This window comes from Eumetopias jubatus, unplaced genomic scaffold (genome assembly GCF_037043125.1).
Source record: "Eumetopias jubatus isolate StellerSeaLion01/CBP00866 unplaced genomic scaffold, mEumJub1_p1.0 scaffold_8, whole genome shotgun sequence".
NCBI lineage: Eukaryota > Metazoa > Chordata > Mammalia > Carnivora > Otariidae > Eumetopias > Eumetopias jubatus.
This window is the reverse complement of record NW_028274814.1, coordinates 58,862,722-58,887,266: the sequence shown is the minus strand read 5'-3', so window position 1 is coordinate 58,887,266 and position 24,545 is coordinate 58,862,722. Positions and strand designations below refer to the sequence as shown.

Below are 24,545 nucleotides of genomic sequence, written 5' to 3'. Positions count from 1 at the left end.
CTGTCTTGATGCTTTTTTTTATATAAAATATTTAAAACACAGGTAATACTAAAGTGTGCGGTTACCTGGATGGCTACAGATCACTTCTGTCCACACCAAAAGAGGTTAGAATATATTATAACTGCTTAAAACATAAGCGCCCAATTCCTGTAACTGCTTTGTGGAGACAGAGTTCGGCATAAGCACTAATAGATGTTGGTTATAATTGCTAACAGGCTTTCCTATAAAATACATAATTACCAAAAGACTTTGTTTTTTGACATAAAAAATATAAACAAAAAAGCCCAAATCTCAAAAACAAAAGATATATTTAAATATGAAAAATGTTCTAGACATAACATCTGAAAACAATTTTTACTGGCCCAACAATTCTGCATAACCAACCATGACATAAAGTAACATGATTTTACTTATGTCAGAGAAAAATGGGTCTTAAGACTTTAAGAGAAAAACAGATGAATGTGTAGGGACTATAAAATAACTACTTGTGTGTGTGCTTTATAATCTATTTCCAGTTAAACACGAAAATATTTTAAGATTCTGATAATCATAAAACTCCACTTCCCACGAAGTAGTCTATTCCAACTAGAAATATTACAACTAGAAAAAAAAAGTCTTAAAGACTTTATAAGGGTCTTATTTCAGCTAAATTCCCTATAGTAACAACAAAAGGTATCTAAAAAGAAATTACTCCACAGCCGTGATCTTGGTATGAAAACAACCAAACAACCCAATTTGGTAACGTAAAACAACACGGTGTATGAGAAAGGATTCTTAATTTGAACTGAGAACTGTGAGGGTTCAAGTTCAGGTCCTGTCACTAACTCCTTTTGCAACCTTCAATAAGTCACAAATTTTTAATGTCCAAATCATCACTTAAAATATGAGAAACTAGGGGCACCAGCGTGGCTCAGTCTGTTAAGCATCTGCCTTCAGCTCAAGTCGTGATCTCAGGGTCCTGGGATGGAGCCCTGCATCGGACTCCCTGCTCTGCGGGAAGCCTGCTTCTCCCTTTCCCACTCCCCCCCTTTGTGTTCCCTCTCTCACTGTGTCTCTCTCTGTCAAATAAATAAATAAGATCTTTAAAAAAAAAAAGATGAGACTCTATTAGCCATTCTGTATTCCACACAGGATTAATAGAAATTATACATATTAAAAAAAATTTTACCCTCTAAAGATCTCTTTACAGTATGTTGCTGTAAAAATATCTATTTTAAAATTATTGCATTTGTTTTTAACTTCCTCAAAAAAATCACTATCAGAATATATAACTTCCCATCAAATATAGAAAGAATAAACAATGTTGTAAAGAGTAAACACCTAAAGTACATGTACATGAAGCCTAATGGTTAACTTAGGGAAAAAAAAAAGCTGAGCTCTGGAGTCTAACTGCAAAAATTACTAGCTGTATGGCTTTGAGCAATTTAATTAACCCATCTGTACCTTTGTTTCCCCATCTGTAAAATGAAGATGTGATATTCATCTCTTCCAAAACACATGTGTGAAACAGAACTTTCTTTATATACTTTAACCAAACCAATATATTGCAACAGATGAAATGCAAAAGTAGATATAAGAATCTGGCTTTTATTAAGCCAGATACTACAGAGATTTGCAAAAGTTTAAATAATGCCATTCTTCTAATTGTTTTTTGTTTTGGAAAACAGTTATTTTTCATTTAAATGCTGTTTATGTTAACAAGTTTTTTTTTTAAAAGATTCATTGGAGCCTAGTCTCTATATCCAGTATGTAACAAACATTCAATAAAATGCTAATAAATATCATTATATAAATAAGAATGATAAAAATAATAAAAATTTTCAAAAATGGTCTTCTTTCTACCCAAGGATGTCTCAGGTATTGAGAAGTGAATTATGAGATGAGATGCACCTTCCTTCTTTTTAAAGTATAAAACAGTGGTTCTCAACCATGGGAGATTCCTGAGGCCCAAAACTATTTTTTATAATATTATTAATGTGTTACTTGCCTTTTTGACTATCTTAATATCTGCACTGATGGTTTAAAAAAGCAATGGTGGGTGAAGCTACTGGTACCTTACAATATGTCAAGACAGTGGTACCAAACATCCACACACACACACACATCATCACTACACACAGTAAAAGGCCAGTCTCACTAAAGAATGTCCTTTATGAAGCCACTGAAACTATTCACTTTATTGTATTTCTACCCAAAGGAGGAAGATTCTTTTAAGAAAAAACATTTATGACTGAGTTGTGAACTGAACTTGTACATCTTTAATGGAAAATCATTTTTACTTGAAAGAATAACTGATATTCGAACTAGTTATTAGACTTGGACATTTGGCAGATATTTCTCAGATTAAAAAAAGAGAACTTGTCATTTCAATGAAACTAATTGACAGTAGTTGTTGCCAATGATAGTCTTCAAGTATTCAACCTAAAATTAGAACTTTGGAAAATCTGTATTTGACCCTGTGAGCTTAACAGCTTCTCAATACAGTACTTAAAACTTTTTCTGATGATACTGATTGTGGTATCAATGGATGTGATATTTTTATATAAGATGTATCAGTATTTGTAAGATCTATACAAACTCAAATCAGTATTTTCCAAATAATACTTACTTACTAATGTTAAAACTACAAAATCACACACTACTAAAAGAGTCATTCAAAGTGCAAGGTAAACCAATGGATTATACTGTACTGGAGTACAAAAAGTTAACTGATGTTTTCAGACTGCACATTACAACTAACCTTTAAGAAATGATCACTTGCTGAGTTTTGGTGAAGTAGCAAAGAGAATATCCACAATTATCTGAAAAGGCAAAATATTCACCTCTTCCAACAACACGTGTGTGAAACAGAACTTTCTTTATATACTTTAACCAAACCAACATATTGCAACAGATGAAATGCAAAAGTAGTTATAAGAATCCAGCTTTTATTAAGCCAGATATTACAGAGATTTGCAAATGTTTAAATAATGCCATTCTTCTAATTGTTTTTGTTTCAGAAAATAGTTACCTCATTTATTTTGGCAGGGGGAACAATCGAGAGGGGTAAAGGGAAAGGGCAGAGAGACTCTCAAGTAGATTCCATGCTGAGCACAGAGCCCAATGCAGGGCTCAATCCCACAACCCTGATATCACAACCTGAGCCAAAACCAAGAGTCAAATGCTTAACGGACTATGCCACCCAGGCACCCCTAGAAGTTTATTATTTTAAAAAATATTTACTTAATAATTTGAATTTAATTTTCAATACGATAAATCTTCACAATTAACCTAAACAAACAAAAGCTCATAGAGGTCTTAAAAAAAAATCTTGAAGTGTAAAGGGGGAATCCTGAGACCAGAAAGTTTGAGATCCACTAGTCTAAATCACTTAGGTATATTTTAAGTGATACAAAAAGCATCTGTAGATGCTACTGTAATGTCCTCCTATTAGGCTAATTCTGTAAGTAGGAAAGACTGAAAGTGGGAAATTCTACACCTAAAAATAACATCAAACCAGCTCTTCCCTCCACCTCAGGCAGCATTCATTCATATAAATAAATGATTCTACACTAGACAAGAATTATACATAAAACTTTACAAAAATCTCATTTTGGCAGGTTAATACCTTTTACAGGGTGAAAAATGAAAAATTTATATGTAAAATTAGAGTCTTAAATGGATGAAAAGGAAATGCAGGAAAGAGTCCATTCATCATTTGTATTCCCCAAAATGGCAAAGAGAATATTTAAGTCCAAATAAAATAATGTAATGTTCTGTGTGATTTACCTATTTTTTTCAGATTTGGAATTTATAGATAGGTAAGTCTATCAAAGGGCATTTTAACTTCTAAGCTACTCATCTCTGTTGCAAAGAAAAATTCAAGGCTTTATATGATGAACAAATAACTAAAATGTATCCTTTCTGAAAAACCCCTAAAAACTCTTAAGATTTCATTTAGAAATAATCCAAAGTCTGAAAATAATGTGTCTAAAGACTCTGAACAGCTTTAAAAACCCATTATGTATACTCTAGTTGATTTTACAGTACAAATACCTACTTTTGTTTACCATCTTAATATTAGTTACAGTAAACAATCAATGACACGTGAAGTCTTTTAATATTTACAAGTCTGCTCATGCCCTCAGCAATAAACAAACATTTAACCAGCCATTTTCCAGGGCACCTGGGTGGCTCAGTCGGTTGAGCATCCCACGTGGCTCAGGTCATGATCTCAGGGTCATGGGATGGAGGCCTGCGTCGGTCAGGTTCTATGCTCAGGTTCCATGCCCACTAGGAGTGGAGTCTACCTGGGATTCTCTCCCTCTCCCTCTCCCTCTCCCCTTCTGCCCCTTTCCCTGCCTGTGTGTGTGTGTGTTCATGTGTGAGCATGCACACGCACTCTCTAAAAATAAAATCCTAAAAAACCCTCTTTTCCCCACTTATCATCTCAGTTTTCAGTTTTATAATGTATATGAGGTCTTTGTGACAAGTGATCAAAGAAGGAAGAGTCCCAAAGGAGGAAACGGTATTTAAGACATGTCCAAATGGAACAAGAGGAACTTGTCAGAGGATGCAGGGAAAAGGGCAGTCTAGGTAGGAAGAAATAATTATAAAAAAGCATATAGGCTTCAAACATCATGGATCGTACAGAAAACAAGATGATTCTGCTAGAGCAGAAATGGGAGGTGGAAAATGGGAAATAAGAATTTGAAGAATGTTATCATTTGGATTTCACTCTATAGGTCACAGGAAACCATAAAGTATGAACGTGATAAAATTAGATTCATGAATTAGATCTAGTTATTAAAAAGGTAACTTTTTAAATGACAGGATGAAATACAGATAGAAAAAACCTGGAGGCAAAGAGATCGGCAAAGGCTAACACAGGTGAGAGATTAAGAGCTTAGTCAAAGATCATACAATTAAGGAGAAAGGGTTAGAATTGAGAGAATCTTAGGAACTGGGAGTAACAGAACTTGGAAATAGAAAAAATGTGAGAATGAAGAGTAACTCAAAACGTAAAAGAAAATTCCTCCTTTCCTGGTTTCAGAAAACAGAATTCAGATGATATTTTAATTAAACCAAGACAGAATAAAGAATAAATAATGGGACAGAAGACAGGGTGCATGAAATAAAATTCAAGTTTGGACATACTGTGCTCAATTACAAATGGAACACCAGATAGAGGCAGATACTAATCGGGAGATTGGCAGAGGAAAGCAATTCAACTTGGGATCATTAACAGAAAGGACACTAAAAGTCATGGAATTAGGTAGGGGGACCTGGGTGGCTCAGTCAGTTAAGCATCTGCCTTCGACTCAGGTCATGATCCCAGGGTGCTGGGATCGAGCCCCAAGTTAGGGTCCCTGCTCAATGGGGAGTCTGCTTCTCCCTCTCCCAATGACCCTCCCCCCCTGCTCCTGCCCTCGCTCGCTCTCTCTCAAATGAATAAAAAAAAAAATCTTAAAAAAAAAAGTCATGGAATTAGATCACCCAATGAAAGTATATAAAGTGAAAGGAGAGGGGAGAGCCCATATTCAGGACACTAGGGAACACCAGTATTATGAAAGGATTGGGAAAAGAGGAAGAAAAAATAGAGTCAAGGAAGGAAACTGAGGAGGAAAACACAAATGAGGAGAACCAAGGAAGAATGGTTATCACAAAAGGCAATGAAAGAGAAAATTCTAAATCAATGGCAAATACTGTTAAATGATATGGGCAGAGTAAGTAAGATAAAGACAAAGTTTACAAAAAGATAAAGTCTAGGGCGCCTGGGTGGCTCAAATGGTTAAGCATCTGCCTTCGGCTCAGGTCATGATCCCAGGGTCCTGGGATCGAGTTCCGCATCAGGTTCCCTACTCCTTGGGAGCCTGCTTCTCCCTCCTCTCCCTCTCTTTCTCTGTCTTTCATGAATAAATAAATAAAATCTTTAAAAAAAAAAGATAAAGTCTAAACTGGACTTAGTAATTATGTCATTATTGGTAACCCTGACATGAACTTTTTTTTTTTAATAGTGAGAGGAGAAGACAAGACTGCAGTGGTCTGAAGAGTGCATGAAAGATGATAAAGAAAAAAGATTGAGGGTTTGCTTTTATTTCCCCCTACCTTCCCAATTATTTACTCATTCAAACACTTGAGACTGTGACAGACATTTACTAAACGACTGTGGGATGAAATTAAGAGTTGGTAAGAGAATTACATAAACTGGCTAGTGTAAAAAAAAAAAAAACCTACAAAAACAATCTTGAAAAAGAATGGCAGATTCATCAAATCTCAGGAAAATTAGTAATCTCAGTAAGAGGGGCTGAAGCCAAATGTGAGCATTCATCTAAATTTTGCTATATTCTTTCTATTCTGAAGATAGCAAAAGAGGCCCTGATGCAAGAAAGTAACCCACCTCAAAAGAGAGAGGATTCCAGCACAATTTAAATAAGAGGAGGAATTCAAAGAAACTTGGCTTCATAACTGGTTCTCAATGGTTTCTTAATGGGGAAAAACTGGAAACTGGTATGAGAATCTCAGAGCATAAACTTACTGTGTAATGATTACATGAAAACTAAAGATTATGTAAATTGAAGACACGCTAAATGAGCAGCATTATTAAAAAGGTACTGAAGTTTTTTGTCTCAACCATCCTCTAATTCTTTTTCTATAAGACCTTCTACTGAACATGTGACATTTCATGAATATGTTTGCTGTACATTTCATATATTCTTTTTTAAAAAACAGGTTAAATACTGTTTTTTTAATCAGGTTAAGTAAGTTTCCCTCCAATTCTAATTTGCTAAGTATTTTAAATAGGGATGGGCGTTAAATGTTACCCAAAAAGAAGTATTTTGTACATTATTTGCCCTTCCTAATTATAAGTACTTTGAAGAAATGCACTGTTTTATTCTTCTTTTAAGCCTCCAATCTACATGACCCAAAGTAATAATAATTACTAGATACCTGATTAATAGATATTTATAAACAATTTGATAATCAATCCAGAATTATTTTTCAATACCATGTATATATAATACAACCACAGTATCCAGAGTTGTTGAATTTTTACCATCAAAAGTTTACAAGGAACCCAAGTTAGCTCTCTAATAGTAAACAGTGGTTCTTTGACTAAGAATTTATAAGGTATGTGGACTTTTTGTGGAAATTAATAAATTCAACGCATTAGGAATAATTTATGTTAATGGGTGCATAAAAAATATAAATTATAGCAACAATAATATTCCTCATGTTAATATAGAAACTGGCTAAACAGAAGTATTAGGGTGATTCTAAAGCTCATTAAGTGATCTTGTGAGAAAAAAACCCTACATTCCCTACTTTAAGATCATGCTTAAATAGAATATAAAGAAACAGCAGGCATCCTAGGGCCAGCTGGAGAGCATGCCATTAGTTTAGTCAACAGTTCTACTGAAAATAGATACCAGAATAGAAGATGAATCAAGTTTCTGCACATCCTCTTACTTGAGATGTATTCTGAATGGCTCTGGGAAAATGCTGCTCTTAAGACAATGGAAACAGTACACCTATGAGCCATCAACAGGGTCTATTTGTAAAGACAACACAGCAAATATTCCCCATGTCAACTGTACCAAATTATATTAAAACTAAAAATAAGTAGCTAAAATAACTTCAAACTAGTATTCAATTTAATTGTGTAACACCTTAGCTGAAAGCTCATTCTAATTCATCACATTCTCAAAAGGTAATTTAAATGAACTATTTTTTAAAAAACAAATGTGCTTAAGAGTACAGAGAAGTGGGTCTTGAAATAACCGCTTATCAAAGAAGATAAAGACAAAATACTGGTTATGAAAACAATTCTACTGGTTCTTCCAATCTACTTTTAATATCTTAAGATGTGATGATTAACTGTACTGTGGAAAACCTCATTTCCCATAAATCTATTCTTGATTATATGTTTTTTGTAACATAAAGAGAATAGATATAATGTAAAGAAGTGCTTCACAATTAACCCTAACTCTAACTAGAATCATTCATTAAATTATTCCTGGGCATTTACCATGTGGGTAGGCACTGTCTTTCTAGAGGTTAGGGATATGTAAGTGAATGAAACAAAATCTCTGTCCTCAAAAGCATTACAACAGAGGAACTGTAAACAACAGTGTTTTGTCCTTATTTTGAACAAAAATGCACAAAATTCAAAATGGGAAACTGTTTTATAAGATGATGAAAATTTAAAAGCTTTTTAAAATTATATTAAGAATCTTACCAAAAAAAAAAAAAAACTTTCATTGTTTATATTTAAACTCACCAAAGCAAACTGATTGACCTGAATGAAGAGTATTTCCACCTCCTTTTCAGTAACTTCAGTCCCAAAGCCCTTAAATTCTTTGTAGGCTTCGAGGTAAGAACGCAGCCACTGGCCCTGTAGTTGCCTGTCTGGATAGAGACTATAGTCTACATCACTCACACCTGAAATGGAAAAAAAGTACTCTAAAGATTTTAAAAACACATTATCTTTATGTATTTAATAATCCCTAGAGGACGGGGCGCCTGGGTGGCTCAGTTGTTAAGCGTCTGCCTTTGGCTCGGGTCATGATCCCAGGGTGCTGGGATCGAGCCCCGCACATCAGGCTCCCTGCTCCGCGGGAAGCCTTCTTCTCCCTCTCCTGCTCCCCCTGCTTGTGTTCCCTCTCTAGCTCTGTCTCTCTGTCAGATAAATAAAATCTTTAAAAAAAAAAAAATCCCATAGGAATCCTAACTAGATGTTAATAGCATTTATTAAAATAAACCAAAAAATCATAATGTATTCCAACTTAAATTCTAAAACACAATACATTTCATCATCACCAACATCAAAAGTGCTTTTAATAAGCACTTCAGGAAATTCTTATGCACACTAATATTTAGAGCATTTCCTAGAACTACAGCTCTAAAAACATTTTTGACCATTATGCCCGGGGTAAGAAATACATTTTATATTGAAACTTGATATACTCTCCTAGTATTAAGTTCCACAAAACAATATGTACTCTAACTATACCTTCCAACTCTGATATTTTCTTCTTTTCTTTTCCATTCCTTGCTTTAAAATAATTACCCTGCAAATTTGGTTTTAAGATGTGCAGTTTGAAAAATGCTAACCTAGAAAATAAAGTTCATACTATTTTGCCTAGCACTCAACATTCTGCATAAGTTGATCCAAACTTTACTTCCCTGGTCTTATAACCCAAGCCCTAAATTCTCCTTCATCAGTTTTATATCCTACAAGCAGGTACACTCACCTTGACATTTTCTTCCTCCTTCCTTCAAATTCTACCTAACTTGCAAGCTTTAGCTCAATTTTTTCCTACAGAAAATCATCCTAGGATCACTGGAGTTTCCTCTTTCATAGCAGTGACTACCCATTATACTAACAAGGATATGGTGATATCTCATTATATGCACAGCTGTTTTCCCTCCCAAAGATATGTGAAAATATGTACAGCACATGTGTGGGGATATAGTATGTATATGAAAAGTCTGGTGTAGGAAAATAACTGAAAACATGTAAATTAAAATCCTCCCCAACTTTTTCCCAGTCTGATAACCTGAAGTATATGAAAATATAGAAATGCATGAACTTATACAAATATAAATTCAGCAATGAAAAGTTCCTACTAAGTATATACCATCCAGGGGGAATTTCCAGGGGGAATCTTTAGTTTTAGAACATGTCGTGTTTCTAAATATAGTCATAAAATGCATTTTAAATTAATTCCTTTTAATATAAACCTAAAACTTTTATACTTAACAGTGATAAAAGATGAATTTTCAGGGATAAATGGAATGCTTTTCAATTATTCATAGCCAAAGACAAAAAAACACAAATTATTGAGCTTCTTAGTCCTAAAGCTCAAGTATACAATGGAAATAACAAAGGCTTTTAAATGATTAAAAAAAAATTTTTTAAATCTTAGTTCTCTGTATTTTACTGTGATCTTGGTAAGTTACTTTCTCCATTTGTAAACTGGGAATAACCTAAGTGACAGGATTCTTGTGGAGGAAGAAAATGAGAGGAGATTTATAAAGCACCTTATACTACATCAGGTCTTACTCTAAGCCACAAGTATTATTTCTTTTCTTATTTTCCTTAAGGAATTAAAGAAAGGGTCATCTCTTCTCCTTCCTCCAGAAATAAAAAAAAAACAAACAACAAGGTCAGAAAAGCATTAAAAAATGTTGGTCCTACTCCCAGGTGAACTTCTCTGAAGAAAAACTACAAACCAAAAAAAAAACAAAAATTCTAAAAGTATCATTTCAAAGTTATATATGTTGTTCTATTAGTTAAGCCCTGGATTTTACCTGCAAATTCATTGAAATGATTTCCAATATCATATGCCAGGTAGTTGTATCCAGAATATTCATAATCAATGAACTGTACATCACCTATGTGAGACACAAAAACAAAGACATAAGAAATCATATATAAGATCAGAAAATCCCTATGCTATTTGTAATTAAATAGCTTCCAAAATTTTGTCTCATTGTATGTGCTTGGTTACATGCACTTCTGAGACAATACAGGGTAAGGCTGTGAATTTTATGGCAATGAGCTTTACAAAATTCAAATTACATATTGTCAACAGCTTCTTTGTGAACATTAATGTCCACTATATTAAAGTCAAAATAATCATTCTCCAAATTCAAACAAAAGCAAAATATCCCTTTCACCACAAGGGGGCATCAGTTACTTAAAAATTCAAGTTTAATTAGAAATGAATAGTTATCTTTGGAAATTAATAATCTGTGCAATTTTAACAAAGTATGATAGTCCAAAAGTAAACTGACAAGCTATTTTACATATACAAATCAAATATAAACTTTAAAAGACGAATTCTGTGAACCCTGCAGTTATGCTATGATACTTGATCAACTTAATATCCCTAATTTAAGAAATTGGTTGCTATAAACTCTTATTTTCCTGCAATGTTAGGTAAATAAGATTTCCAATCGCATACCTGAGCAGCATTAAGGTGGTTATCTTTTAAAAAGAATAAAAGTATAGTTGCTTATTGTAAACTTTTTTAATTTGAGAAATTTTTACATAAGCTAGATTCCTATTCTAAATTAATGCTAAATATATATGCATATTTCATTCCTTTTTTTCCAAAGACAATCCTGTTCCACCTGCCCAAGGAACATACTCCTGCTCAGGAACATTCATTTTTGAGTACTAAGTATTATAGAGAGTTTGTCTCAACAAAGATAATAGGTCTTTTAAAAGAGAGATAAGAGAAAAAGTTTAAGAGAGAGAGAGAGAGAAAGTTAGAGACATTAAAAAAATAAAAATAAAAATGGGTCACTGTCAACACCAGGCATCACAAACTCAAAGGCTTACGGGGCCATACAGTTAAAATGGATACACAAACAGAGATGGCTGTAAGAACAGTTCCTAAGCAGCTTATACCGAGAAAATGCATAGCAAATGCCTCATTACACATTTAAACGTCAAACTGAAGTAACAAAACAAACTCCTGGTCTACACACACTGGCATTTCCTAAATAAAAGAGCTTTTGATCTTGATACAGATATACATGTTTAATTTAGGAATATACGTTGATCATATCCAAACTCAGAAAAAGAGAATTACATGACACAAAAATATCATGGCAAATGGAATATTTTACATAAAAGCAAAAAAAATTTTAATGTAATTGCATTTAATATGTAATTCTAAACTTGTATAAATAAGTCTAGAGTAAATTAAGTAAGCATCTCCAGAGTATCAAAACCCAGTTATCAAAATCTACATGCATACTGACAAAATATATTTAAGGTTTTAAAATGTTGGTGAATACAATAAATCACTGCAATTGAACCACAAGTATCATAGTCTTGAATTCAAAAAACTATCCCACAGTCTTAAAGTTAACCAAATCACTTTACTAAATTGCAGAATGGGAAGTGAGAACATGTTTTAGAGTTTGTTCTGGGAATAAAAGGGTGAAAATCACCATCATGATAAAATACTCTGCAGCCATGAAAAAAATGTTCATTTTCAAAAATTATTTGATGACCAGGAGAATTACAAATGTTATATGAAAAAAAGATATAAAATAGTAAACACAGTGATCCAAATTATTAAAATAGTATGCCTGGAGAGAGAGGAAATAACATATAATGCATAGGGGGAAAAAGATGAATGGAAATTAACCAAAACAATACATTTCAACTGGTTTCATTACAGGTGATAGACAAGTGACCTTTTTTCCCTTGTATTTTAAATTATTTACAATAAACATTACTTTTAGGAGGAAAAAAACGACAGTTTAAAAAGATTAAGATGAATTCTCTAAACAAAACTGTCAATAGATAAGAGACTAATAAACACAATAATTTGGGATATACCTATCCAACCGGTCTTATGAAATCAGGATTCAAGAAGATTCAACAGGTTGCACAACTGAGCCAACCAAAACAGTTTTAATACACAGTTTTTTAAATCGTAGCTGTTGATCACTTTAACTCTTTAAACACAAATTCTTGTAGAGCTCATATTAACTGTTACATGCCAATAAAAATACACAGCCCAGTCCTGAAGCTTACTTTTGCCACATAAACAAAAGCTTCAATTTCAATTTTCAAAATTATATTTAGAATTTGGCAAATACAGTTAAAATGGCAGGTAAAAAATGCCTGCTTTAAATACAATTTAAATAAAGCATAGATCATTTTAACAAAAGTTAAAATCTGTTTCAGTATGAAAATTTTAGCAATGACTTTTTGTAGCAGCATTAATTCATTAAAACTAGCCTTTATTTTTAAATGCAATGTTGAGTTTATAAATAATGAAATTTAAAAAATAAGAAAATGAAGCTAACAAGATACAGATGAGGCTGTTACCAGGCTCCGTGCATGTGAACAAGTGATGCGATAAACCTCCAGTCAGTGCGTTTAAGAAGCACGGGGTGCGCCGCCACATGGCAGCAACAATGGCATACCTAATCTGTAGCAGATGAAGAAAATTTGGCAAACTCACATTTTACAAGACACAAAGCTTAAAAGGAAAATTTTTTTTAAAAAATCTGCATTAACTATTCTTTTTTCAAACTATTGCAAACAAAGTGGAACTCAACCTTAAATTTAATCTTCTGCAACAAAATAAAATTAAAGAGTCCTACTTCACTTATTTTGGGTGCCAGAAAAATCAAATTACTGGAAAATGCTTTCCTACTAACAGAAAATACACTGAATTTTTTTCTTATACAAACTTAAATTCTGATTTCTAAAATTTCCAATTGTTTATAGAGGAACATCCACATCACTATTAAGAATTAATAGCTCAGATGGCACGACTATCTTGTTAATTCTTTAAGACATGAATTTTTAATTGAGGTTTCAAGGGTGGAAAAAAAATGATACTCCTTAAAATTTTTTACAAAATTTTATGTGTATGTTAATTTTCTGAGGACATTCTCAATTTTCCAGATTCTCAAGGGATCCCTGACCTCTAAAAGAGTAAAGAAGCACTGCTTTAAGGGCAAAGCCTATGTTTTATCTTTATATAATTAGCACACTGACTACACCTAATGGGTGAATCATAAGATTAATGAATAAAATTATAAACCAGATTTTTCAAAAGCTACATTTTTCCTTTCATTACTTTATTTCCTGCATATCTTCACAGAAATGAAATCCACACATTACTGAGTTTAATTGTTCAAATCTCAGTGTAGTTGAAAACAGCCAATTTTTTAAAACCCAAAAAATTAGTTTATTTAACTAAGGCTATAAAATTCACATGCTACATTTGTTTGGATTCCCTTATTTTGTTGTTAAGGAGAAAAGGATAAAAATAAAAAGCAAAATAACCAATATGAGAACTTGAAAACCTTTTCAAGTCACTCTACTTGCTCTGCGGCTGTTAGGTAAGGCAGAAAGAGAACAAAGAGAAAAAATAACCACAATTACACTACTGTTAGCAAATTGCTTTTTCTCTTATACAGAGAAAGGGAATATTCTGCTCTGAGAAACTTTCCCTTCATCCCTCACTCCAGCATCCAGTAGTACCTGTGTATACCTTCACCACAGCACTCATCATTCTGAATGTAATTATGTTTCATGATCTGACTTCTCCATTACATGGACTATGGCTTCCTGGAAGGACAATAGGTCCCTTTCATCTTTAATCATGCAATCCACAGAGTAATTTCTAGCACACAGTAAGTATTAAAATGCTTATCAATGGAGGTTTTTGCATAGAATGCTGAGACAATGATAACACACATTATTTAAATGGGTGGTAGGGAAGAAGGAATAAGCATTAAACACTAAAAACAAAGTATGGCAGTTCTGACATTCTTATCCACGTATATGCTTGAACATATAGTGGGAATGAACGTATGAGTAAATAAAGAAAAAACACTAAACTAGTAACTATTTTAGGCAGCTCTTCCTTAAGAGTTTAGTTAATAGTTTAGGCTTTTACAGTCCATTTAAGCTTTTAATAACCTGATTTAAGGATAATTTATTTGATGCTAAATAGTAATCTAGAATACAAGTTAAAACAAGGTTAAGACTATCCTTCATAAAAACTCCACCTTGGAAAATACAGGTCACCAAATACAAAAATACATTTGTATTTACTTAAATTTTAAAACAAAACCAACAACAACAACAAAAAACTATGTCATTAAAATATCAATGAAACAACCAAACCACAATATCTTTGAATAATAACTAGAGTGGGTAAGATTCAGAGCCAACTGAGTGATTGAGAATGGTGCCTCACACATTTTCTCTTTACAGTGTGTAAACTCTAAAGAAAACCCTGGTTTACATTGTAATTCCCATAAAAAGCTTCCTTTTTCTTCCACTCATGTGTATTTCTTTAAATAGCTGTAAATCAGCATCTTGTATTTCACTGACAGGGAAAATAATCAATGACTGCCATTACTGAAATTTAAAGTTCTATATTAGATCTTTATATAACTTTTAATGAAGAAATGGGGAGAGGGAAAGAAATGAAACAGCTACCAATAAACATTCAGAGAGAGCACCAAGACATGAGAAAACATACTCAAAAGCTTTAGCAATTACTTCTAACATGGCAGCAGTTAAAGGGTTAGTGGAAATTATATTAGAATTGAAGTCAGTTAGTCTATAAGCAATATTACAATTTGTTCTACTTAATATAAATTCTTTTTTAAATTAATGATTAATTTAAAAGATGACTCACAGATCTGGAAGCAAGAACACTGCTTCCAGTTCTCTTATTATATAATAAATTCTATCATCATATCATTAAGTATTCTTCCCTTACCTTTTTAAGATGTCATTTCACCGAAGGCAAGAAATGGGGCCGCTGTTTACCAATCACCTAATTCCTGGCACTAACTTTTCAAAAATATTGACAGCTACCACATTACCTTCAGAAAGGAAGCTCACTGTTCTCCCATATTCCTGTGTCCTGTCAACTGACATGGTGAGAAGAGGTAGAGGCAGTATTTCTTCCTGTGATGCCTACCATCTCCTGTAACATTCCCAGGTGCAGAAGCCTATAAACTGCAGGTGCTCACAGTCTTTGTGTATGTGTGTGTGTATAAATATGTACTTATATATTCATACACACATACATATATACATTTTTAAACTTTACTCACTCAAGTTATAGTTAAGATAAAATCTGTAAGCTGTACTTAAAAGACAAACTGAATTGTCATCTCATACCTATGAGCCATAATTCCCCTAGCTATAAGACATAGTCAACCACTGGTTTATGGTAACTATTTTCACTTTTTCAGAATCAAGCACATTGTAAAATGCATCCTGCAAACATAATAAAGGGGTTGGCAAACTATGTATGCCCAGGCCAAATCCAGCCCACTGTGTGGTTTTGTAAATAGCATGGAACACATTTATTAATGTATTTCTGTGGCTGTGTTTGTGCTACAACAGAGTGGAACAGTTGCAACAGATCCTGTAATATGGTACACAAAGCCTAAAATATGTACTATCTACACCTTACAGAAAAAAGTTTGCCAACCCCTATTATAATAGCAGCAGCTGTGAGCTGCTAAGTACCTACTCCAATCTGTGTACTTTATACACATTATCTAAAATTTTGTCAGCAACCATCTGAAATAGATATTACCTCTAAGTTAGAAATAAAGCAAATTAAAAGTTCTAGATTATCAAAAAGTATAAGCAGTGCATAGAAACATGTTAAACATGCAGATTCCTAAGCCCATTTATAGAAATTCTTGTTCAGTAAGCCTTAGATGGGACCCCCAAATCTACATTTTTTTCCAAGTACCCTGGGTGATTCTGGTGCAGAAAGTCAAGGATCAAATATAAACACTTAATAAAGAGATAAAATGCAGGGCGCCTGGGTGGCTCAGATGGTTAAGCATCTGCCTTCGGCTCAGGTCATGATCCCAGGGTCCTGGGATCGAGTCCCGCATCGGGCTCCCTGCTCCTTGGGAGCCTGCTTCTCCCTCTGCCTCTCTCTCTCTCTCTCTCTCATGAATAAATAAAATCTTTAAAAAAAGAGAGAGAGATAAAATGCAGATGCCTGGCTGGCTCAATCAGTGGGGCATGTGACTCTAGATCTCGCAGTTATAAATTCAAGCCCCATGTTGGGTGTAAGAGATTACTTAACGATAAAATCTTTAAAAAAAAAAAAGATAAAATAATTTGTCTAGTATCACCTACTTCTATATGTGATTGAGCAGGGATGTGAACCTAAGTGTGCCTGGTTCCAACATGTACATTCTTTCTAACTTCTCTTAGTTGTAATTAAGCTCTAATACATCTGCTTTTAAGAGTTACTTAGGAAAAAAAAAAGAGTTACTTAGAAATGTTTAACCTGATGACAATAAACAAAATCTAAGTTATTATGGTTGAAAATTACATATGGAGACTACAAGTTGATCCAGTATAAATTCATGAAGTTTAACTAAAATCTGCACTTCTGAGAAATGAAGGGTCTGAAACATACTACAGAGAGATACTAACCTTGATGATGTTAAAGCCAATCCCTTAGCTTTCATCTTATTATGTTTACATATTTTTACCTCAAGTAGGTACAAAATAGTGAAGTCCTGAACTCAGATCACACGAATGACTTAACAAGTGATAACAAATTAAACACATCTGTGAATATAATATGCAGCTTAATCACTTATTCTATGTAGAAATTGTTTTAAACTCCAAAGACTTCACCCTTGGCTTTTAGATACTGTAACAAGTTAACCAGTTAAGGTAAAGAACTTTTGCAGTCCCTATTTCTAATTTTAATTATCCTCCTTGAGACTGCAGCTATAAGTACTAATGCTACAATCTTTTTGTTCATTAAATTTACTAAATTTATAGAGTTTACAATTTTTTAAGCACAAGGCATGGTATCTTCTCCTTATAACTAAAGGCAAATATGTCATAGTTATATTACTTCAAAACCATTAGCTAATTTGAAAGTTAGATAATACACAGAACAAAGCTCTTGCCACACTCTCATGAGTTTTAGATTCTTACTTGAACATTCCAACCGTATTTTCTTAATGCTATGTATCAACTAATCACATAGCAATTGATTCCTTTTTTTTAATGGATGCCATAAAGTCCAAACTTGCCTTCCTAAAAGACACTATAAAACCACTGGTAAGGAAAAAGAACATATCCATAACATACAAATATAACCACAAAGACAAGAAGAAACAAATGGTACACAATACACTCCTTGAAGAAAGGAAAACTCTAAAAAAATATATCAAAATAGTTACATTTGTTGAACTGTGAAATTCATTCTTCTGTGTAGGGAAGAAAAATTAGACACAAAAATATGACTTAGGTAACTCTTGGTAAAATAAGCAAATGACAATCTTGAAATCTTAAGAGTCAAACTGAAACAGAAAGATTTTGTTTGAAAATATGAGAACTTTTCATATCACTGATAAACAATTTAGATTGGCAACTGATTAAAAGTAAAAATGCGTTTTTTTAATACCTAAGACAAAGTAATCTGATTTTTTTGGTCCCTTATATTTTAGTTTTATAAGTTTGCTCTGTGAAATGAATATGCAAAAGAAACTTATAAAATAAAAATATGAAAAGTTAAAATATATTCCAAAGGAAGTAACAGATTCTCTGATTAACTTGCAGTTAAAAATAAAGCTGAGTGTCCACTTCAAACGTAAGATGAAGTCCCTCACTTGAAATTCCATTATATAGAATGTGTTATTTGGTCTTGCTCTGAACTTAAAAAAGCTAATACATCGCTTTAATGTATAACTAATACTTCTGTCTCACAAATGGCATTGAGATTTGGTTACTAGTATATAAAGTAATATATACATGGCAATTAGAAAAAATAAATGGACAATAAATAATAAAGGACACTGTCAAGTACTCCATGGTTTAGGACACACCTTAAGTTTTTTTAAAAAAATGCTTCCACACAAAGACTTCACAATATTCAAAATAAAGATGTCAGCTCAATGTATTCTTAAGAAATAGAATCTCTAATCCATACTAAAATATAAGATATAAAAGATACTCAAACATGTTTTTAAGAATATGTGCTTCAGTCTACCATCCTTGACAGTGCTCTTTGGTTGATTTTCTTCAAGTTAAAGTCATTTACAATATTAACAACCTTTGCATTAGAACAGTCTCAACTTAAAATCTATTAAGAATGGTCATGATAGTAATTTCATAGAATTATGACCATTAAATCAGAATTGTTTGGCTTTAGTATCTTCACAAAAACACATTCTTGACTGAAAATAATCTTCCAACTATAATGACTATACTCAAAACTGGTTTCCTTTAAAATGCAAGTTTCATAGTTTCAAACTTTTTGAATTAATAATCCTTCAACCAAAATCATATTTTCAAATTTCAATTTAGCATTGAAGGGGCATCTATGTTTTAGCAACCAAACCTCAAACCACTTTATCCAATAATATAATACAACCAGTGTCTCTTAAATATGGAAACAGAGATTTTGAATACAGCAAGATATGATCACAGAAAACATTTCACCAAAATGTATCACTATCTATACCTAAAAAAATGTTAAAACTATTTACCAAAGCTTCTTGATTACTACTTTAATAGATATAAATTTCAACCAGTACACGTAACATTTCCTCCACCTGTGGCTCTCTCCCTAGCATCAAAATATCGAACAAATCAGAATAAACAGGTAATAGAACACCTGATAATACTGCTGTCCTTCCCAATACTGAGAAAATCCTATAACTTATTAAGAGCAGTCCAATGTCAGTTGGTTTTTCAATAACCCCCATTATAAGCAGGTACATTTTCAAACCATGAATTACCAAATAGGTTTCACAGTTAAATTTAAAAAGTCATTTTATTATTGTTCATTTAAAATTCTTAACAAGAACCAAACTTTCTAAGAAACATATTTTATACAAATATATAGAGAATATATATTCCTAATTTAGCAGTTACCATGACTTTATAACATAAAGAAAATCTTTAAAGACTTCATGAATGTTTTTAATCCTTATATCTGAATTAAATTTACTGATACAAAGATCAAAGGACCACTAAGAACATCAAAGAAATCAACTTTACTTACTGCTAAGGTCAGATACCTACCTTGTTTCTCATTGTAGATTATATTCTTACACAATAGGTCATTATGGCACAGCACAACAGGTGAGCCCAGGTTGGAAAGAATCTCCTTCATCCAAGTCATTTCTTCCTGAAGAATCTGAGAGCTTGGGATATCACTTAAGAACCTTTTGTTTAAAAAAAAAAAAAAGTGTTATATATTGTTTATATTAATGACTTTTTTCAAGTTTAAAGATTAAAATCTATTTTTAGTAAATTCTTTCCATTCAATTGCATAGACTCCTGAATTAAAACAAGCCAATTATTATGCAAGTTGGAATAAAGGAAAATCTTTACTTAATGAGCTGAATATGAATAAAATGAAACTAAGCAAGTTAAAATGCAGGGCAGAAAAGCAAAAAATCTATTATTACAAAATTGGGGAAGGAAAGTAATATATATACTTAATAGCTAACATTTACTAAGCACTATTCTAAATGTTTTACATTTATCTCCAAGACACAAAGAGTTTAATAAAAAGAAGCTTAAGTATATTAAAGTTATAAAGACAGTTTATTAAAGAACTAAAACATCTATTTCAAGCTTTGAAGGGTGAATGCAGTACAAGTCAGCTAAATTTATCTATCAAAGTCAACAGACATGATCTACTATTGATAAACCTAATCAATTCTGATAATCATCAGATATTATCTATGACAATCATATCATAGAATACTCCATTATCTATTATAGAAATTGTCTCAGAGTAGTGAGACTGGAAAGTATGGTAGGTAGAGTGGCAAACAGGATTGGAGATCATGGCTTTTTAATTCTACACTCTTCTGTACTATTTATTACACTATATTTATATTCATTTGATAAAAATAAAATGAAACAAAAATAGAGTACTACCACTCATTCCTCAATAGCACCATCTGGCTTACAAAATTGCTGTTCGTTTATGCTTTCTCTTCCCTTAACACTTTAACCTTAGCTTTCTTCATTCTTTCTCTACAGTCTCTCAAATTATAGCCTTACTTTTCCATTTTACAATATGATAAAGATTCTCTATCAATGAACTTAACTTTAATGAATTTGCCTAATTCAGGTGGTTGCTGCCTGTATTTTCCCACTACTGTATTCTTCTCTACACACAGCTACCAAAAGTAATCCTTATACACTCTTTTCAAGATGGTAACTGTTATGGTTCAAAAATCTATTTAAAAGATACAGAGCTGAATAGAAATAATAGAACTAAAAGGATTGAACATGGTAATTACAACCATATACAAACAAAAAGGAACAGAATATGAAACAGATTTTTAATATTTTTTTTTAAAGATTTCATTTATTTATTTGATAGAGAGAGAGAGAGACAATGAGAGAAGGGAACACAAGTGGGGGGAGCGGGAGAGGGAGAAGCAGACTTCCCACTAAGCAGGAAGCCTGATGCGGGGCTCGATCCCAGGACCCTGGGACCACAACCCGAGCCGAAGGCAGATGCTTAACAACTGAGCCACCCAGGCATCCCCAGATTTTTAATATTTTAATTGTTTTTAATGTTTTAGTTGTATATCATGTATTAGGGCAGGGTGCTTTTTGCACGCTGTTCTACATACTTTGTATATAATAACTCAATTAACCCTCATAAAAAACTCTTAAAAGGTAAATATACTACTCTTATTATTTCTATTTTTATTTTGCCCAAGGTTACACAGCAGAACTTTTGCCCAGTTAACACAGTTAACTGGAGGAATTAAGGCTTCATCCTAGGCAGTCTGGCTCCAGAGTCTTGTACTCTTAACCCACACAATACAATACTGCCTCTGAACTCTGCATTATCTTAAGAAAATCAGGGGCGCCTGCGTGGCTCAGTTGTTAAGCGTCTGCCTTCGGCTCAGGTCATGATCCCAGGGTCCTGGGATCGAGCCCCCACATCAGGCTCCTTGCTTGGCAGGAAGCCTGCTTCTTTCCTCTCCCACTCCCCCTGCTTGTGTTCCCTCTCTCACTGTGTCTCTCTCTCTGTCAAATAAATAAATAAAATCTTAAAAAAAAAAAAGTCAAGAAAATCATACATTCCTTACTGCCACATATTTCATTATTTTTAAATTTTTCAATCAAATAGTTATTTCAAAAGAGGATTTTGCGGTTTTATGCTGTCATTTCTTGAGTATTTAGCACATTGGACACATTTACAGATGTTTGCCTATCCGAGTTAAAAGGGTATACTATTCCTATCAAATTCAAAGTTTGACAAACTACCTGCAAATAAAAACACATACACTGAGTGAATCAAACTAATCTCTGAAATAATAACTCAACAGAACAATACAGCTATTTTTCTCTAATGAATTATAATAAGTAAAAAGAAACAAGAAAAACTCTATAGGTCCTGCCTGTCTCTACTGTTCTTAAAATGAAAAATTCCTGAATACAAGTTGGGAGTATGTTTTAGATATAAAGGAGAAAAAAGAATTCCTAATTTTTGTACTAGTAGTAATCACTATAAAAACATGTCCATATAATTTAGATTCTAAATGCTAAGTTACAATTTTTTTAATAAAAAATAATGGAATACCTTACTTGGAACCTGGGGAGTCAGTTTTACAAAAGCTGAGTAAGACTCCAGTAATTGAATTTTCAACCTCATTATCTAGGACTTTAGTATAGTCTCAGTAAACTAAGACAATCCAAACTTTTTCACACTCTAATATTACTACATTGTCCCAATGCAAATCTCTAGGCCTATTTAAAACAGCTTTGAAAAGAATTCTTTTAAAAAGGGCTCCATGGCCAACTCATTCTGTGCAAAAAGCACCATTCATAGCAATCATTATATTATGTTTACTTCCAAATAATTGTTCTATATTTGTTTCTTGGCTGGTCACCTCTACCCACTCCCACCCCTACCCCAGGCTTTTGCAGGCTGTTTTTTGTTGTTGCTGCTGTTCTGTTTTGTTTTTGCATTGGCTGGGAGAGAGAGACAGTTATATTAATGTAGTGCCACCTAAGAGTCAAATAAATCAGTGCTAATTTAATCAAATGCAAAGACAGCAACCAAACCAGATTATATACACAAAAACCTTGTAAGCTATCTCTGAAACTTTATAGCAAAACAAGGTAAAACGATTTCAAATGTAAAAGTAAATTTACCTTTTATTAAGGTCTTCATCTGCAAATCCTGTGGGAATGAGAGAGAAATATTTTCCCATCTTTAGCCATAGATTAGATTTAGGAATCCAGCCATTGTGTGCATGGATAGCATGGATTTTAGCAAGCTGACGTGCTATTAGCCTGTTTGAAAACAAAACAGCATAAAAAGAAAATGTTAAGCATCATAGGGTTCACGTCTACTCATAAGTAAACTAACTTGGTGTGCATTCATTTTATAACACGATTTCATTCTTACCTAAGATTCAGAATAATTTGTCAAGTCAACTCTCACAAGGAGAGGCAAACAAATGTTTAAAGCATCAGTAGGAAGAAACACCTACAATCAATTCAGTGAATAAATACTGTGTCCAAAAGAGGATGAGTGTCTGGAAGCAGGTGGTCTATTCTGATTACATAAATAACGGTTAGGACCAATACACATTATAAATGATTTCAAGGCCCATATTAGACATTAATCAGAGACACATTTTGAATTTTGATCCTCTACAGTCACTGAGGTTAAAGGACAAAAGGGGACTAAAGTAAAAAGGTAACTGGGCAGATGAATGGGTTATAGAAGTTAATTTCTATAACTGTGTTAAAGACAAATTTCCTGAACAAACGTTAAGATTTTATGTCAGAATCAATCTTCTTGATTCAACAATAAAATTTGAAACTGTGTATACTTGTATCCATGCTATCTTTGTTATCTGTAGAACAAAGAACAGCAGATGCTAACATTAAGAATAAGTACACAAAACAGAAATAAGTTACCAGTCTATATAGACTAGTAGGTGAGAAAATGACTTAATAGTAATCTATAAATTAAAGAACTTAAAACTGGCTAATTTGGAAGATGCTCACAAGCTAATGTAATGCTCTTTTAAAATATATATATATATTATTTATTTATTTGAGGGAGAGAGAGATCACGAGCAGGGGCAAAAGGTAGAGGGAGAAGCAGACTCCCCACTGAGCAGGGAGCCTGAAGCAGGGCTAGATCCTAGGACTCTGGGATCATGACGTGAGCTGAAGGCAGACACTTAACTGACTGAGCCACCCAGGCGCCCTAATGTAATGCTCTTTAAGTACAGTTCTAGGACCTATTAACATTGCGCTACCTAGTAATGTCTGAGGCCCCACCTCAGATCCACTGAATCACAATCTTTGGGGGTGGGCCCCAGCACTCTGCATTCTAAACAAGACCTCCAGGTGATCTCAATCCACTGTAAAGTTTGAGAAACACTGATATATATCGCTTCTCGGCCTTTGGCTAAGATCAAGTGGAGAAACACTGATACAATGATCCAATTCTGCAGCTTGGCTCTATACTGAAATCAAACTGGAAACTTAATAAAACAAACAGAGGCATAAGTACTACCCCTAGAAATTTTGATTTAATTGGTCTTGCGTACAGCCAAGGCATCAAGATATTTAAAAGCTTCCTGGGGCACCTGGGTGGCTCAGTCAGTTAAGCATCCAACTCCTGATTTCAGCTCAAGTCATGATCTCAGGATCATGAGATCAAGCCCACAGCAGCTCCACGATGGGCATGGAGTCTGCTTAAGATTCTCTCCTTCTTCCTCTGCCCCTCCCTCTACCCCTTTCTAAAAAAAAAAAAAAATGTTTAAAAGTTTCTCAAAGGATTAAATATGCAAAAATATTTGAGAACTGCTCAATTAAGACAGAGAATCTACCACTGCAGTACTGTGATTACACATTTTTATACTACAGTGAATATTCTCTACCTGGTTTATAGTAACAAAAGAGTTCTGATGTTCCTTTAGAGAAACCTCCATCCCCTTTACTTTTACTTCATGTGGTTCATACAGAGCTGACCTCAATCCTAACTCTCTATCCTATCCACAGCACTAATTTT

At 33.3% G+C, this 24,545-nt stretch overlaps 1 protein-coding gene across 1 annotated transcript in view; it reads right to left on the bottom strand.

The window, feature by feature from the left end:
- ETNK1 (ethanolamine kinase 1) overlaps positions 1 to 24,545 on the bottom strand; it is a 63,802-nt gene that overhangs the window by 3,171 nt on the left and 36,086 nt on the right. The window contains exons 3-6 of the mRNA XM_028113225.2: positions 22,667 to 22,807; positions 19,559 to 19,701; positions 10,294 to 10,377; positions 8,261 to 8,421 (exon numbers count right to left, since the gene is read on the bottom strand). Of these exons, the coding sequence (XP_027969026.1) occupies positions 8,261 to 8,421; positions 10,294 to 10,377; positions 19,559 to 19,701; positions 22,667 to 22,807 (529 nt within the window). The remainder of the gene's footprint in view (positions 1 to 8,260; positions 8,422 to 10,293; positions 10,378 to 19,558; positions 19,702 to 22,666; positions 22,808 to 24,545) is intronic.